The sequence below is a fragment of the Thermobia domestica genome, chromosome 7 (assembly GCF_964235325.1).
Source record: "Thermobia domestica chromosome 7, izTheDome1.hap1.1, whole genome shotgun sequence".
In the NCBI taxonomy this organism is placed as follows: Eukaryota; Metazoa; Arthropoda; class Insecta; order Zygentoma; family Lepismatidae; genus Thermobia; species Thermobia domestica.
In genome coordinates, this window is record NC_137460.1 from 218,368,965 (window position 1) to 218,384,696 (window position 15,732).

At 38.7% G+C, this 15,732-nt stretch overlaps 1 protein-coding gene across 1 annotated transcript; it reads left to right on the plus strand.

The window, feature by feature from the left end:
* The first annotated feature begins 448 nt into the window (after window positions 1-448).
* Window positions 449-949, plus strand: LOC145689547 (protein GVQW3-like). The gene has a single exon (XM_081763724.1). The coding sequence runs from the start codon at window positions 449-451 to the stop codon at window positions 947-949; it is 501 nt and encodes a 166-aa protein (XP_081619850.1).
* The last annotated feature ends 14,783 nt before the right edge of the window (window positions 950-15,732 follow it).

Here is a 15,732-nt window from a genome sequence, read left to right on the forward strand (position 1 = left end):
TAATGTTCTCTCTTCATTTCCCGATTTGTATTATACGAGGAGAAAGATGTGCTTTAAATAAAAAAAATCGATTTAAATAAAAAAATAATAAAAATGGTTTTCAAAACATCATGATTTTTTCCACCCTGCATTACACAACTGCAGGGTTCATACACTACCTGAAAAACCTGGAAATCTCAGGGAAATTGATTTTGCAAGAAAAAATCCTGGATAATTCAGGGGAATCGATCATATCTAGTAAAAAGCCTGGACATATCACGGAAATTGAGTTCAATATAATATTTTGTAAGGGGCGATCAACTGAAACCCGTTTGTTCCATGTATTATTGGTATAGTGTGTAGGAGGATGTTGTTGGTTTAATAGTGTGTAATGGCTAACGTGCCTGTGTGTTGGGTGTAGGAATGTTGTTGATATGTGTTTCCGTTTTGCAGGTACAACGAGTGAAAGATGGCGTTCAAGATCCCCAATCCGTCCAAACAGGATCAGCGTGTCGTCATCCAGTTTCTGAGTGTCGAAGCCTGTCAACCAGCTAAAGTGTTCCGGTCTATGAAAAGCGTGTATGGTGATGCATACGTCTCCAAAATAACATTGGTGGACTGGGTCATAATGTTTCGGAAGGAGCGTGAACAAACCACTTATTATCCTCGTCCTAGTCAAGCCCATACTGTTGCCACAGAAGACACACGTGAAAAGGTGAATGTAGCTATTGCTGCGAATAGACGCATTAGTATTCAGTTCATAGCAAACGGATTAAACATGAGTTATGGTACTGCTCAGAAAATTGTGAAAGATCTGGAGTATCATAAAGTGTGCGCGCAGTCGATCCCCAGGGTGTTAACGGAAGACCAAAAGTTGGAGCGTATGGGTTTCGCAATTGAACATTTGTCACTTTGCCGTATGGAAGGTAACGACTTCTTGCTGCGCATTGTTGCTGAGGATGAATCTTAGTGCCTCATTTTGAACCGAGTTCATAGTCTTCCAGTATGCAGTGGAAACACCTCTCAACTCCACGTCCCAAAATGTTCAAGACGCAACCGTCTGCAGAGAAAGTTATGGTATCTGTGTTCTTTGATTGCCATGGACCATTATTACTCGACTTCAAGGAACCAGGACAGTTCATCAACGCCGCACGCTACTGTCAGACCTTGACACTGTTACGGAGAGCCATCAAAAACAAAAGGCTTGGTTTATTGACCGCTGGAGTCATTGTGTTGCATGACAACGCGCGTCCACACGTTGCAAACCAAGTGCAGGATTTGTTTCAACGATTCAAGTGGGAAATGTTCCGACACCCGCCCTGCAGCTCTCATCTTTCACCTTGAGACTTCCACATCTTTGGGCCTCTAAAGAAGGCATTGAAAGGTCAGAGATTTCAGTCTGACGCAGAGGTTCAGGATGCAGTGCGTGATTGATTTGATAGTCAGCCGTTCAAATTTTACGTGGACGGCATTTGCAGGTTAGTGACACAGTGGGACAAGTGTCTCAACGGTCATGGTGACTTGTAAATAGTATTTTTACTGCACGCTAGCCATAGACGCCTCTAGATAGTGTGCAAGTTTCCGCTTGAAATAAAATTTATTTCATGAAGTATGACCACTGAATGGGTTTCAGTTAATCGCCTCTTATATATTTTGAATGTACTCAAGTATGGAACAAAAGTTTTTACTTATTAATTCCTTTAGTAGGCTTCTCAATTTAATATTTTTTCAACTAAATTTTATTATTTTAATTATTTATTTTCTTGTGAATCAATATTTAATTGCAATCGTTAATTGGGGAGAAGGGTGGCCATTCTTAAATTCTTTAAATTTATATGTTCTCTTACTGTTGGTTTCTTCCACTAGACCTGAAAATTGCAAAATCAATACCAGGAAAGTTCAGGGATTTTGAGTTTAATATTTTTGTATGAACCCTGAACTGCTGTGGCAGGGCTTTAAACAATAGCTCAGCCCCTAATTAAACTTGGAAGATAATTTTGGTATCAGTGCCTTCCCGAAGGACGAAGTTTGCCACTGATATGCATTTTATGTATGTGGGGTTACCACCTTGGAGAGGGGGGGGAGGAAGGATTCGTGTTTTTTGCATCAAGTTTTCTTTTGAGGGACATTCCTCTTGAGGTGGGTTGGTATAGTCAAAATTTGGGATGTGAAGCAATGAAATAGACCTCTGCACGATAATAACCTACAAAAGTAATTGTTGCTTGTGTGGAGGGAGCAGGGGAGCGGCAAATTTGGCCAGCTTTTTGAGTCTCAATTTTTTGACGTAAATTACATTTATTTTCTGGACGGTTCCATATAAGACAAGATATGTTTTCATTGTATTGGTCTAGAAGCATAATTCTTGTTTCTCTATTTTTTACGGACGATAATGAAAATAATAATAATAAGGTGGTTCTGTGGTTGAGAGGGAAGACACGAGTGTCAAATTCAATGAACTGTTCTTCTTCACAGTTTTTAAAGAATATTTCCAACATAAAGCGAATTCATTACGCTTTTATGAATCATGAAAGTCCGTAACAGCCATTCGAAAATGATGTACATGGCGTTTCTATAGGAATTTTGTTCCGAATTCTTTTCTCGCTTTGTGTTGCAGAAATGTGTGGCTACCAGTTCTTTTGTATTATTCTCACACGTGTATTGCATACGCATTAGCTTGATTTTGTCAGCGTAGAGTAACTGTTAAAGTGTTGCCAGGGCCCCGGAAATTCTATTTTTTTCATATTTTTTTAGGATTTCTGTTCTACGAATAGGGCGGGAATTGCACAACTGTTACCTTGCTGGAATCAGTGTTCTATAAGCTTTCCAGCGATGTATCAATCATTACCCTGTGATAATTAAGGGGGTCACCAGTGCCCCCAGCGCGAGAGTTCACGATTTCGGTCACATCTCTGCCCGGTGTATAAAGCTTAAGAAGATCGGGAAATTCTCCAATCTTTCGTGCGTATTCTGGTAGAGTATGTGACGTATGGTGCGATTATTTAGGTCGTAAAAAGTTGTAAAATTTATTGTAAGAAATGAAATTGAGAACTAATTTTTTTTTCTTTTTAGAAAAGGTTTCCGTATGCCATACATCTTTTACACACGTAGACAGACTATGTAATTTATTATTATTACAAATTATTAATTGAAACAGTTAAAAGTGGCATTTAAATTTCACATGTAGTGAAAAGAATATTGCTGAAGAGTTTCAGTTAATTCCATTATTGTTTGAATGAAAATGGGGTGTAAGGGGCGCTTCTATGTGAGTGCTCAAACGCCAACCTCACTTCCTCGTAGTGCACCCTGGAAACTGTGTTCTTTGTAATGCAGGCTAACGAGGCTCTGGCGACTGGTGACACCAGGATAAACATGTTATAATGAGAGGGGGTGGGGACTGTAATCCTGATTTTTGTTTCTTGAGTACGTTTCTGTACCAAACCTGAACATATTCCTGTTATTTGTTATTTTATTTTGCAAGCAGTTACCTGGTTAATGTGATTGAAATCTTTAGTGTTTCTTTCGTTCTTTTGATTCCTATGGTTTCAATTCTTCTTTCATACTGTCCTTGACTTTTGACGTAGATTCTTTTATACGTTTTTCTAGCAACGCCTTCATGCAGTAAATGTTTCACGTGGGGAAGGGAGTAGGATTAAGGAGACAGCTTTAGTTATCATGTATTCAATCACATTTCATCTGCATATTCTTTGCCTAGGAGTCTTGAAAGTGGAGGATGATTGGACGCCATCTCATAATGAGCTCTGAGAGTCGCACAAACACTTTAAAAAAAAAAAAAAAAAAAAAAAAAAAAGTATAAGGAACTTCTAATTCTACAAGATCTTCACCTAATTTATTCTTATTGTTTATGCTTTCATGATGCTTATATGCGGTCTGTTGACGAGAATGATGGTTTGTTGAACTCTCCCTTTACCACATCGCACCCATATAGATCCTGCGGTGTGTGCCTTCATTATTTCTAGGAAACTAGCGTTAGTTCATGTGAACGCTACGATGTGGTGTAGCGTTGAACGAACAAGATTTCTATTTCTCAATGTTTTATTTCAAGGTGCATATGTCGGTAAGCCCAAATCCGGTGAGAGAGAGACCCAAAATCAATGTAATGCAGAAAATGTGAGCAAGATGTTTGTGGTAGGAAGTTCATATTGCCAATGAAAAATTAAACCTTCGAGTAGTATTAGGGCTTCTCACCTTTACTTATTAATAAAGCTGTAATAACCTGTAGAGGCGTACGGAAACAACAGAATGGTTTCCAGGATACCAGGAGGTCTGTACCAGGATAAACATCAATTACTCTAGCCAAGGATCAAGCCACTCTTTTCTTATCGTCTACTTCCAACAAGACTACGTGACCTTCCTTGATCTTTACAGAAGTATCTGTGTTCCCTTTCCATTGTACCAATTAACTTAAATATTCACTCCGGAGCGTTTCCTTGCATCCGAAATGGAAAAAAAAAAAAAAAAAAACATTTCACTAACAAAGATTTCCCCTCCATTAGTTGATTGATTGAACGAGAACGCAACCTAATTTATGTCGAAAAAAAAGTCTTCCTGAAAGAATAAATCATCTTGTTGACGACATTGTCAAAAGAAAGTTTTTCTTTCTTACATCACTGGCTATACGTTATCGTAAATACTAAGGGAGACCTAGCATACACTCACTATTTCAATCTTAATGCGAGGCACTTGTTAATACTAGCAAGAGCAAAACATGTCTTCCATACGCTAAGTTTTCTCTCACTCATAAGATTCAAATATTTTTTCAATACTCAAATACATATGCGTATGTTTGCTGGTCTTAATATTCTGTTAAAGTATTGGGGCAGTACCAGTGTGAGTAAACTTAACAAATACGTTAAACTATTGGGTTGAATAAGGGGACATGAAGCCCAACCTTTAGTCACGCAATGAGTAGTTAGTTAGGGGAACCGTACCCACTTCATTTACGGGGGATATCTCCCTCTACCAGTATTGCTGCAAACGTTTACTTTGAAATTCTAATTCCAAAAGGACAGAGTAAATGGTCTTTGGTAAAGCAAAAGTCTAGGCTTACTATTTAACGACAATAGGGGTAAAGCTCCCGCTCTCTCTCACTGCGAGACAAAAAGTGTTCACTTTGGGCAAACGAAGTATAAAACGAGTAGTGTTCAGTAATGGAAAAGTCTAGGAAGATTTACTTTTAAACAAGGAGAGTAGGACAGTCTAGATTTCTATACAACAAAAGAACTATTGTTTGCTTAATTGCTTTATTACTTGTTTATTTTATTGTCAGTGGGGCCGCCCGGCCTTGGGGAGGTTCCTGGGGGAGGTGGCTTTATTACTTGTGCAATACAGGTTGTTTGGAATGTGGAATGACCTTTTTTCTTGTTGAAACATGATCCTACAAGATTCTTTAATCGAAATTTTAAAAATTATAATCAAAATTAAAAACTATGATTCAGATAATTAGAACTTCAGTATACGGCTTTGAACGCGATCCCTAGCTTCAAACATGATCCTACACTATTCTTTAATCGAAATTTTAAAAATTATAATCAAATTAAAATTAAAACTATGTTTCAGACAATTAGAACTTCAGTATACGGCTTTGAACGCGATCCATAGCTTCAAACATGATCCTACACGTTTCTTTAATCGAAATTTTAAAAACTATAATCAAAATTAAAAACTATGATTCAGATAATTATAACTTCAGTATATGGCTTAAAACGCGGTCTCTAGCTCCCACAAGCTTTTCCCCATTAATTTAATTATGATGTTACTTGTAAAGCTCGTAACTAATTGAACACTTATTTGAACTAGAAAATTATGAATAATGAATATGATTACACCATTAAAGGACTCCCTGAAACATTACCCTTCAAACTCTTGCATTAATCATGAATTTCCTATGTTTAGCATTGATTTTAATACTGCTTTGTTTTACTACGTAAAGTATTAAGATGGGTTACAGTAACTTTGAAAATAAGGAATTGAATATTTATTTATTTTTCATTTATTTTTTTCTTGCTTATAAAATGACAGACTTTGCCGCTTAGCTTAGCTATTTCCCGACTCTGCTCACTACAGAGTCCAAGATAGGGACAGCGCTGTGTTCTCTCCAGCGTTGCCAGACTACAGAAACAAATTTATCGTCACAATAACTAAAAGTTATCGAATATCGGAAGAAATTACCGTATTTCTCGTACACATAATATATATATATATATATGTGTGTGTGTGTGTGTGTGTGTTTTCTCACTGCATACTCTTGTTTCCATCAAAGTACAGCATAAATGTAAAGACATGAATGTTAAATGTTATATAATTTCATTAACATCGACAAAGGAAAAATAAATTATCTATACGTGCCTTGTAAGATGTCAACGACATTGTCCAGAAGTTGATGAACCATACTTGTTTCAATAAATCTTGTGTGTTCAACTAAAAATACCTTTTTTTTTTTTAATAAAAATATGTACACTATATACAGCACGAAGATTGTTCAGTTGATTTCGAAAGCCACTTCCTCCAGTTCACTTTCTTGCAACTGGTTCGAATTTTGTGACCCACTAACTGGAGATCCATTTTTGTACAAGTTCGCAGAATTCATATAAGAGAGCATTGCTTACGAAGGAGCGAATGCAGAACAGCCTCCTTGCGAAGCTACTAACTGCGACGTCAGTAGTAATGATGTTATTGTCTCAGATACAAGTTTGTTTCTTGTTTTTGTTTTCACTAAATTTACTGTAGAGAAAACTCGCACAAGCTGCTTTTCCATGGGGCAATGCCAGAACTTCAAGGCAAAAGCGCGATAGTTTTTTAAATTCACGTGTTCCATCAAGACTTTCGAATTCACCTAACTTCACAGAGAACTCGTCGAGGTCTAAGGTAATCATATCGGACGGAAAAGTAGTAAAAGCCATCCTACGCCACTGGTCATCTAGGAGCTGCAGAGTTTCTACATCAGTTGGGGTTAAAATTCTTGGCACCAAAGAAGCAAGGGGGGGGGGGGCTAGTGAAGCTGCTCTCATTTCTCCTTGCGAGAGAGCACTTGACGGATGTAAAATGGACATTTTTGCAAAGAGTTAATTCTGCCCAAAATCAAATCGCTTTTTAAGTTCTTTACAAGCAACAATGACAAAGTCGCGACATCGACGCCTAAAAGTATTTAGCTGTTGGTTGTTCAGCATGTTTGATGTGTGGCAGTTGATTTTTTGATGTACTTTCACCCCCAAATATATGTTGGTCAGGGTAGAAAATACTTCTTCGTTTTTGGGGTCAATTTTTTCTATGTCCGTTCTTTCGATATAGTCCCTCTTCATGTAAATGTAAAGGAACTCTTTATAAGCGCCACATATCTTCTGGTGAACAACTGTCACAAGCGACTTATCATTTTGAAACAACTCATTTAATTTAGAGAATTTCGGAAGTATCGACTCCAAAAATAGAAAGTACATCTCTACATCAAGATCATTCATCGTGTCAAATATAACTTTCGCTTTCCCAAGTTTGTCAATTAATAAGGATGCAGAAAAGTACAATTTAAGAGCTGGCCACTGTTCAACAATGCGCGTGACAACGTTGACAAGTGACAGCCAACGAGTCTGTGATGGCCCAGCAATTTGTGTGGTTCGACCCCGCAAAAATTTTGGAAGTCACGAAATTCTGCTTGCCTTTTACTACTGTGCGAAAAGTAAGCGTAAATATTTCACACAAGGTGTTCGCATCTAATAGGTAGCATTTTGCAAGCTTCACTGGCACAGAGATGTAAAGAGTGACATATACAGTTTTGAATAACTATACCAAGTAGAAGTTGCTTCAATTTCTGGGACACAGAATTATCTCCACCCATCGTAGTGTTACACCCATCACTACCGAAACCAACTATATTTTCGACAGGAATATTGTCTTCATTGAAAGCTGTAGTTATTAGCTCGAACAGATGTTGGGCTGGGGCTCCAACCGCAGTTTTACCCGTGGGAAACACTTGTAATAGTTTCCAAAACTTACGAGGAAGGTCCATAAACCGTGAGAGTTGAATTTTGATGAAAATTAGTGACAAGACTCTTTTCGAGATGCTAAGTAACGTAGTAGTAGTCACTCGATGCGCAAATGCTTCGTTGAGCTGCTACACCGACGCCATCTTGAAATCCAATAGGCAATGTCCAAGAATAACCTTTTGGCAAAAAAATGAAAAAGCTTTTGGTAGATCTGACTTCAACATTGTAAACCGGGATAGTGCATCTATATGTGGGAGTACTTCCAGTGCATGATCGCCATCTTAAAAGGCGCCATATTGAATCACGGTCAAATATGATAAATGGCAAGAGGGTCATGTGGGGTATCAAATAGCACTGAAATTTACTCCTAAATCCATTTCCGTAACCAATGTTTACATACCTGTTTTCAGTTCAGAGTTAGGAGCTCTCTCACCTACAGGAACATATAAAAACTGTTCGAGTTAGATTTGTGTTATGAAACATGGTCGTGCGAGTAAATGTAGGGTTTTAACTAATGCAGTAGTAGTCATTTGATCCACAGGAGCCACTATACTAATAAGATCTTGAGCCTAGTGAGAAAAATCATTAGTTGAATTGAAATGCCTCTAGTGAAAAATGGAATAGCAGCACTGTAACAAATTATAAGCACTTAAATGTTGTAATATAAGTTAGGTGCAATGGCACATATGATTTTACAAGGATATGTATTGACGTTATTAGAAATTAATAGAAAATTATCACAAAAATAACATAAACTGGTGCACATAAGCAGATATTAACCTACTGACCTTTTGCTCTTCAGTTGTGATGGAGATCCATAACGAAGTGATTAGCACACAGCTTCATGGAGCAGTACAAACACTTAACAAATGAACTTTCGTCACAATCTTCATAACCACAGACACTATTTTCTACTTGCAACATAGTCTCCAGAGCATTTGTAAATGAACCAACTATTGCTCTGGTGACGTACCCACATTTTTGCCATGCATATGCAAGCATGTCCTTTAGGACTGGCGGACAAAATTGATGATACACAGCAGAATGCATTTTCATTATGAAAATTCTGTTATATAACTTGTTTGGTGTACCAGAAACAATGAATTTATGTCGAAAATAATCCTCAAGTCTCCGAATTACCAGTTTATATTGCCGAAAAAAGTATACATCAAGAGGCTGAATAAATTTGGTGGTCTTCGGGGGTATAACTTCAACACGAATGTTTTTCTCATGTAACAATTCTCGCACGTCTTCACTCGTCTGTCCACTCCACGAGTCAAGCAACAGCAGGGAATCCTCTTTCACATCAGGAATAAACACGTCTTTTAGCCATCGTTTGACGTGTTCGCGAGTGAGTTTGCCTGATTTGCTCGCATCAATAACAATGTTGAAAGGTGTCTGTCTATCTAACTGTTGTTTCACTTTGGGTCCGAACACGCCCTATATATATGTGCCTAGCCGTACTGGGGAAATGTGAATTTGGATGGTATATGCGTGGGACACTGAGGCCAAAGACTGAACGACTGCTGTGGTATGTTTCTCACCTATTTCTGACAGAGTTCTACCAGAGATCATTTCGTACTCGAACCTAGACTGATCAGTATTAAAGATGCATTCACTGTTGTACGGTTTCTCATGTATTATTTTATTAATTTTAATCACAAAATTTTGGGCATTATCAAGTAATTCACCTTCGTTTTCAACATCTTTCTTCGTTACAAATTGATTAATCCTTCGTGAGCGAATTCTGTGCTCTTTTTTTAAATTTGTTAATGAAACCACGAGAAGCACGGAATGAATAGTTCAATTTCCTCGCTGTCAGCAACATCCACGCTTTTAAATGATAATCATGTACTGTAAGTCCTTTAGTGCGATAAATGTTGAATGTTTTTAGTACTTCGTATTTTAGTAGTGACATGACATGAGAGCGAGGAGGTTTGTTACGGAATTTCAAAGCCTTATACACAAACGCCGTATTGCATTTGAATTTCTTCGCTGCAGCTGCAAGTGTTACGTTTCCCATTCTTTTTCAACAATGCAACATGCTCCTGAATTTGTTCGTATTTTTTAACGACAGCTTCTGTTACACGTACAGATTTTGTCCGGCTTGGAGATGACATCTCATACTCGCTCGTAGAAGGCTTACTTTCACTAATTGATGGACTAGTTATCTGTTCCAAATCCATTTCGTTTGTCGAATCTTCACGCTCACTCTCTGTGTCAGTGTCTATCTAATGTGTCACTCACTGTTAGAGAAATGTTACCATCATATTTGCTTGTTATCATTGCAAGCAATGTACCTGCAAATGTCTTATCTTCTACCCCACTCTTACTTACGACACCATACTTTTACACCCTACTTGATTTAAAATGTTGACTACGTTTATTGGATTAATTGTTCGCATTTTATGCACGGAACGAATGTTTCACTGGTCCAACAAATACGTTCGTACCGAACATCAGACGAATGCCGGCACCAAAATTGCTGTACTACTACCGTTTGTCATTCGGAGACAGACACCATTTACCGCACTGCACACCCATGTTGCAATTATTGCCTGTAGGAAAACTCTCTAAATTCTGCGTGCTATGTCTTAATACCCTAAACAATAGTCTAAAGTCAAGAGAACTAATAAGTCCACTTTGTTAGTTTTTAATAGTACGGAGTACAATATTGGGGAAATTCAGCACATTCCTATGGAGTATTTCAAACACAAAAAAGAGCCATATATATCACTGTGAGTGTTAAAGCACATGAATAAACAAATCCCAAAATGAATTTCTTGAGTTGTCAAGTACGTGATTTAAATAATAAATAAATCCTCGAAACACCTGCTACAATTAGTTATTTATCACAGTTTTGATATGAAAACTAGTCTTGTCCTTATTATAAGCTAGTGTTTTATCGTTAAAGGTGGAAAGATGCAGATGTTTAATTATTTAATATTGAAAGAAAAAGCAAGAAGAGGATCTTTTTATGGATTGCAACTTGATATTGAATCTTGTAACAATCTTTATTGCCACTCTTCTTAGAAGGTGTGTATGCATTATCTTATCACTAATAGCAGAACCGACAAGAAAAAGTGAATTCTAAGTTTTCAGGTGTATATTCTAAGAATAGGCTGTGAACTGATAATTTAAATTCCCTTCATTGTTCAATGCGTTAGCGATAAATCGATTTTATTTAGACAAACTGACAATAAATGTATTAAAGAATTTTAACTTCGTAATATGCACGGTAAATTATAGGTTGTCAAATGAGTATTGGAAAGGAACGCAATTTTCTGCAACAATGAGGGAATTTGCGTAAGGTTTCGAGATTGGAGAAGGAAACACAATATAATGGACTATGTAAAATTGCCTAAAATAGATTTTTGGTTTGATTCAGTTCAACGTCCCACACTTATGCCCGCTAGGCTAAGGGAGACCTGGACCTACTGATTATAGTGGATTTTCTAATACATATATCTGAACAATCCCTTTGGTATTCTCTGCTCTTCAGCACTATTAAACGAGTGTTTCATCGACCACCAGTCTATTCCATCACACTTTGAAATAGGTATACTTTATTACAGTGCTGCTATTCCATTTTTCACTACAGGCATTTCAATGTAATTAATGATTTCTCTCACTAGGCTCAAGATCTTATTAGTATAGTGGCTCCTGTGGATCAAATGACTACTACTGCATTAGTTAAAACCCTACATTTACTCGCACGACCATGTTTCATAACACAAATCTAACTCGAACAGTTTTTATATGTTCCTGTAGGTGAGAGAGCTCCTAACTCTGAACTGAAAACAGGTATGTAAACATTGGTTACGGAAATGGATTTAGGAGTAAATTTCAGTGCTATTTGATACCCCACATGACCCTCTTGCCATTTATCATATTTGACCGTGATTCAATATGGCGCCTTTTAAGATGGCGATCATGCACTGGAAGTACTCCCACATATAGATGCACTATCCCGGTTTACAATGTTGAAGTCAGATCTACCAAAAGCTTTTTCATTTTTTTGCCAAAAGGTTATTCTTGGACATTGCCTATTGGAATTCAAGATGGTGTCAGTGTAGCAGCTCAACGAAGCATTTGCGCATCGAGTGACTATTACTACGTTACTTAGCATCTTGAACTGAGTCTTGTCACTAATTTTCATCAAAATTCAACTCTCACGGTTTATGGACCTTCCTCGTTAGTCAAAACTCCATTATCGGACGCATATCGGACACAAATACGGAGAGTCTTTACAGCACTTACATCTGTAGATTCATCTATTAGTATAGAAAATTTGTTCCGCGCAAGAACACCATTTAGTTCGTCACTAGCTCCTTTAGCTAATACATTTTTAATAATAGAAGTGGCCTTTGTTCTTCCTAATGTTATGCCCTGGGCAATTTTAGAATCCGGGTAACATACTTTATTAACTGACGCTAAATCGTCTGACACACGAAGGGGTAAATTATGTTCGGCAATAAAAGCACTGAGTCTAATTTCTGCGGATTTTATCTTTTTTGTCCAGATTGGCTTCTTCATTTGATTCACGAAAACAAGTAGTAACACTTCTTTGAAACTAAACCGTACGCTTACGTTCGAGATGTTTCTTCTCTTTAGCGTGGTTTTTAATCACTGTCAGTTCTGCTAAAAATTCATAATTACAAACTGTACACCTAGCTTTCGTTGTATCGTCTTTGACAGCAGTAAGCCAACCTTTGAATTTCGCCACACTTTCCCACTGTTTTTTTGTAATGTTGATTGCGATGTTCTATTTTAGTACAAGATTCCCCCCGTAACCGCTTTTTCTTTTCAGGTGTACTACACCTGCTTTCACAAGCTCCTTAAGCACCATCCTTGAAAGCAAAGAGTTTATATAAACACACTCGCGCGCGAGAAAACGCACATTCACAAAACGCATTCAATATTACATTGTATACGGAATCCTAAAACAATTATATGACTGGGGTCTTCGTGGACATATGGCCCACTTTATTTTGAATTTTCTTCACGAGCGACACTATAGAGTGCGTGTGGGCTCTACTCTCTCAGAGCGCTTTGTACAGCGGTGGACACTTCTAAATGGTACACCTTAGCCGTAAATCTCCATATGCCTGTACCATTTAGAAGTGTCCACCGCTGTACAAGAAAATGGTGTTTCACAAGGCAGTGTTCTTAGTGTCACGTTGTTTGCTGTCGCAGTCAACAGCGTTCTTTCGCAGATCCAGGCTCCTGTGTCTGGTCTGCTTTATGTTGACGATCTTGTCATTTTCTGTCGCTCCCGCCACCTTCGCAGAATTACTCGACAGCTTCAACTGACTCTCAATCGTCTTGTTCGCTGGTCGAATGAGACTGGATTTCGTTTCTCCACCGAGAAATCCCAATGTGTTCATTTCTGCCGTCAGCGTACTTGCTTTGTTGACCCGGACTTGTACCTCGATGGCACCCGTTTGTCTCTCGTTGATACAGTCCGTTTCTTGGGTCTGGTCTTTGACCGTCGCTCGTCCTGGGCACAGCATATTGGAAATCTTAAATACTCTTGTCTTCGAGCTCTGAATCTCCTTCGTGTCCTTCCCCACCGCACGTGGGGTGCTGATCGTACTGTTCTACTTTGTACCGTAGTCTAATTCGGTCCAAGTTAGACTATGGCTGTATCGCCTATGGGTCTGCTCGTGCTTCTTTGTTACGACAACTTGACACAGTGCATCACCTGGGTATTCGTCTTGCTACTGGCGCCTATCGAAGTAGTCCCGTTGCCAGTCTGTATGTTCAAGCCAATGAACCTTCGTTAGTATATCGTCGCAGTAGACTACTCCTTCATTATTCTGCGCATGTGCGTTGTATTCCAGACCACCCGTGTCGACCATGTCTCCGTGGTGGTCGGATTTACGAGCGCTATGCTGCACGTCCACGCACTACACGTCCCTGGTACATCCGTGCGTGTGAGAGTTTCCTTGGGGACGATTTTGTATGGCCCTCTCTTTCATTGGTTCACTTTTGTGCTATTCCACCGTGGCTTCTTCGTCTACCTTGCTATGATTTACGTTTGTCTCTGCATTCGAAACAGCAGACTAGTTCCCAGGTGTATCAGCAGGAGTTTGCCGCACTGTTAGATCAGTACCCTGATTTTTGTGTGTTCTTTACGGACGGTTCTAAGGATGGGGATTCTGTAGGCTGTGCCTTTGTCACGGACGAGGGCAGCTGAGAATTCCATTTGCATCGCCTGTGTTCCGTGTTCACTGCTGAATTGACTGCAATTCAACTTGCCTTGGACCATGCTTTAACGATTTCATTACGTCGTGTGCTTATCTGCACCGACTCACAGTCCGTCGTTCTTAGCTTACAGAATGTCTTTACTACGCACTCTCTCGTTCAGGATATTCTCGTGAGGTGCCATCAATTACAGCTACAGGGTTGTGTCGTCGTTGTCTGCTGGGTGCCGCTTCATGTCGGCATTCGGGGAAACGAACGTGCTGACACAGCTGCCAAGCACGCTGCCTTGGCTGGAGTTGCTTTGGAGCATAGCCTTCCGGGCTCTGATATTTGTTGTCACTTTTCCAGCTTGATGCGCAATCACTGGCAAGTAGTTTGGGACCAGGCAAATGAAAATAAACTTCACGCCGTTAAGCCCCTTCTAGGTAATTGGCGAACGTCTTCACGCTTGAATCGTAGAGATGAAGTGCTCCTGGCGCGCTTGCGTATCGGACACTCTCGTCTAACGCATGGTTATCTGCTGCGTGGCATGGACCGTCCGTACTGTGAAGAGTGTATTGTCCCCCTGAGTATTCAGCATATTCTCGTTGAATGTCCTGAATACTCAGATGTCAGAGAACGTTATAGACTGCCTTGTCTTCTTGCCCGTGCGTTGGGGGATGACAATGATATAGTTAGACGGGTACTTGCGTTTATTCGTGCTTCTGGGGTTGCTCACGTTTTCTGAGCTCTTTTAGTGTGTTGCTACTATTTTATTGCTGCTAAATTTTTATATTTCTGTCACGTTTTATTGTTTCCTATATATTGTTAGTTATTTATTTTTTTATTCTCGTTTTTTTGTTTTTGGTTTTCTTATTTAGCAGCGCTTTGGTTCCTTGAACACTTTTATTTTTAGCCTGTTCTTATTTTATCAATTCTGAGCAACCCTGTTTATCGTGACGGGGACATATAGCCTCGTTGCTGACGTCCCCATTAACCCCCCTATTCTATTCTATAATATTTCATTGTAGTAGGACCGCCGCTACTTTTACACCCGAAAGGAGGAATGTAACGGTACATTACGTAATAATTATATTCTTACATCGTCCTTTAATGGATGTTTCGCCAGACGGTCTGTTAGGTCATTACGGTTTGTTGACCTGCCCATTATGTGGTTGGTATCGTTAGGAAAGTTTGTGTCCTCTTTTTCGAGTCTGTATACGTGTATGTACACGCTGTATACTGGATATTTTTAAAAATAATAATGGAAATTTAAATTTGAATTTTAATTGATTTGATTTGAATTAAATCTGTTGATATGTTAGTTAATTAGAATATTGATACATATGATGAAACGTTATTCTGTATCACTTACTTCCGTATCAGTGATTAAATTAATAATATTGAATATATTTACATTATTGACATTGAGATGAAGACCACAGTTCGAATCTCGTATTACACAGATGGTTTGTTTGACTAATAGAATCCTACATTGAGATGAAGACCCGTGTTCGAATCTTGGAATATACAGACGGTTTTTTTTGAGTAATAGAAACTTACAATGAGA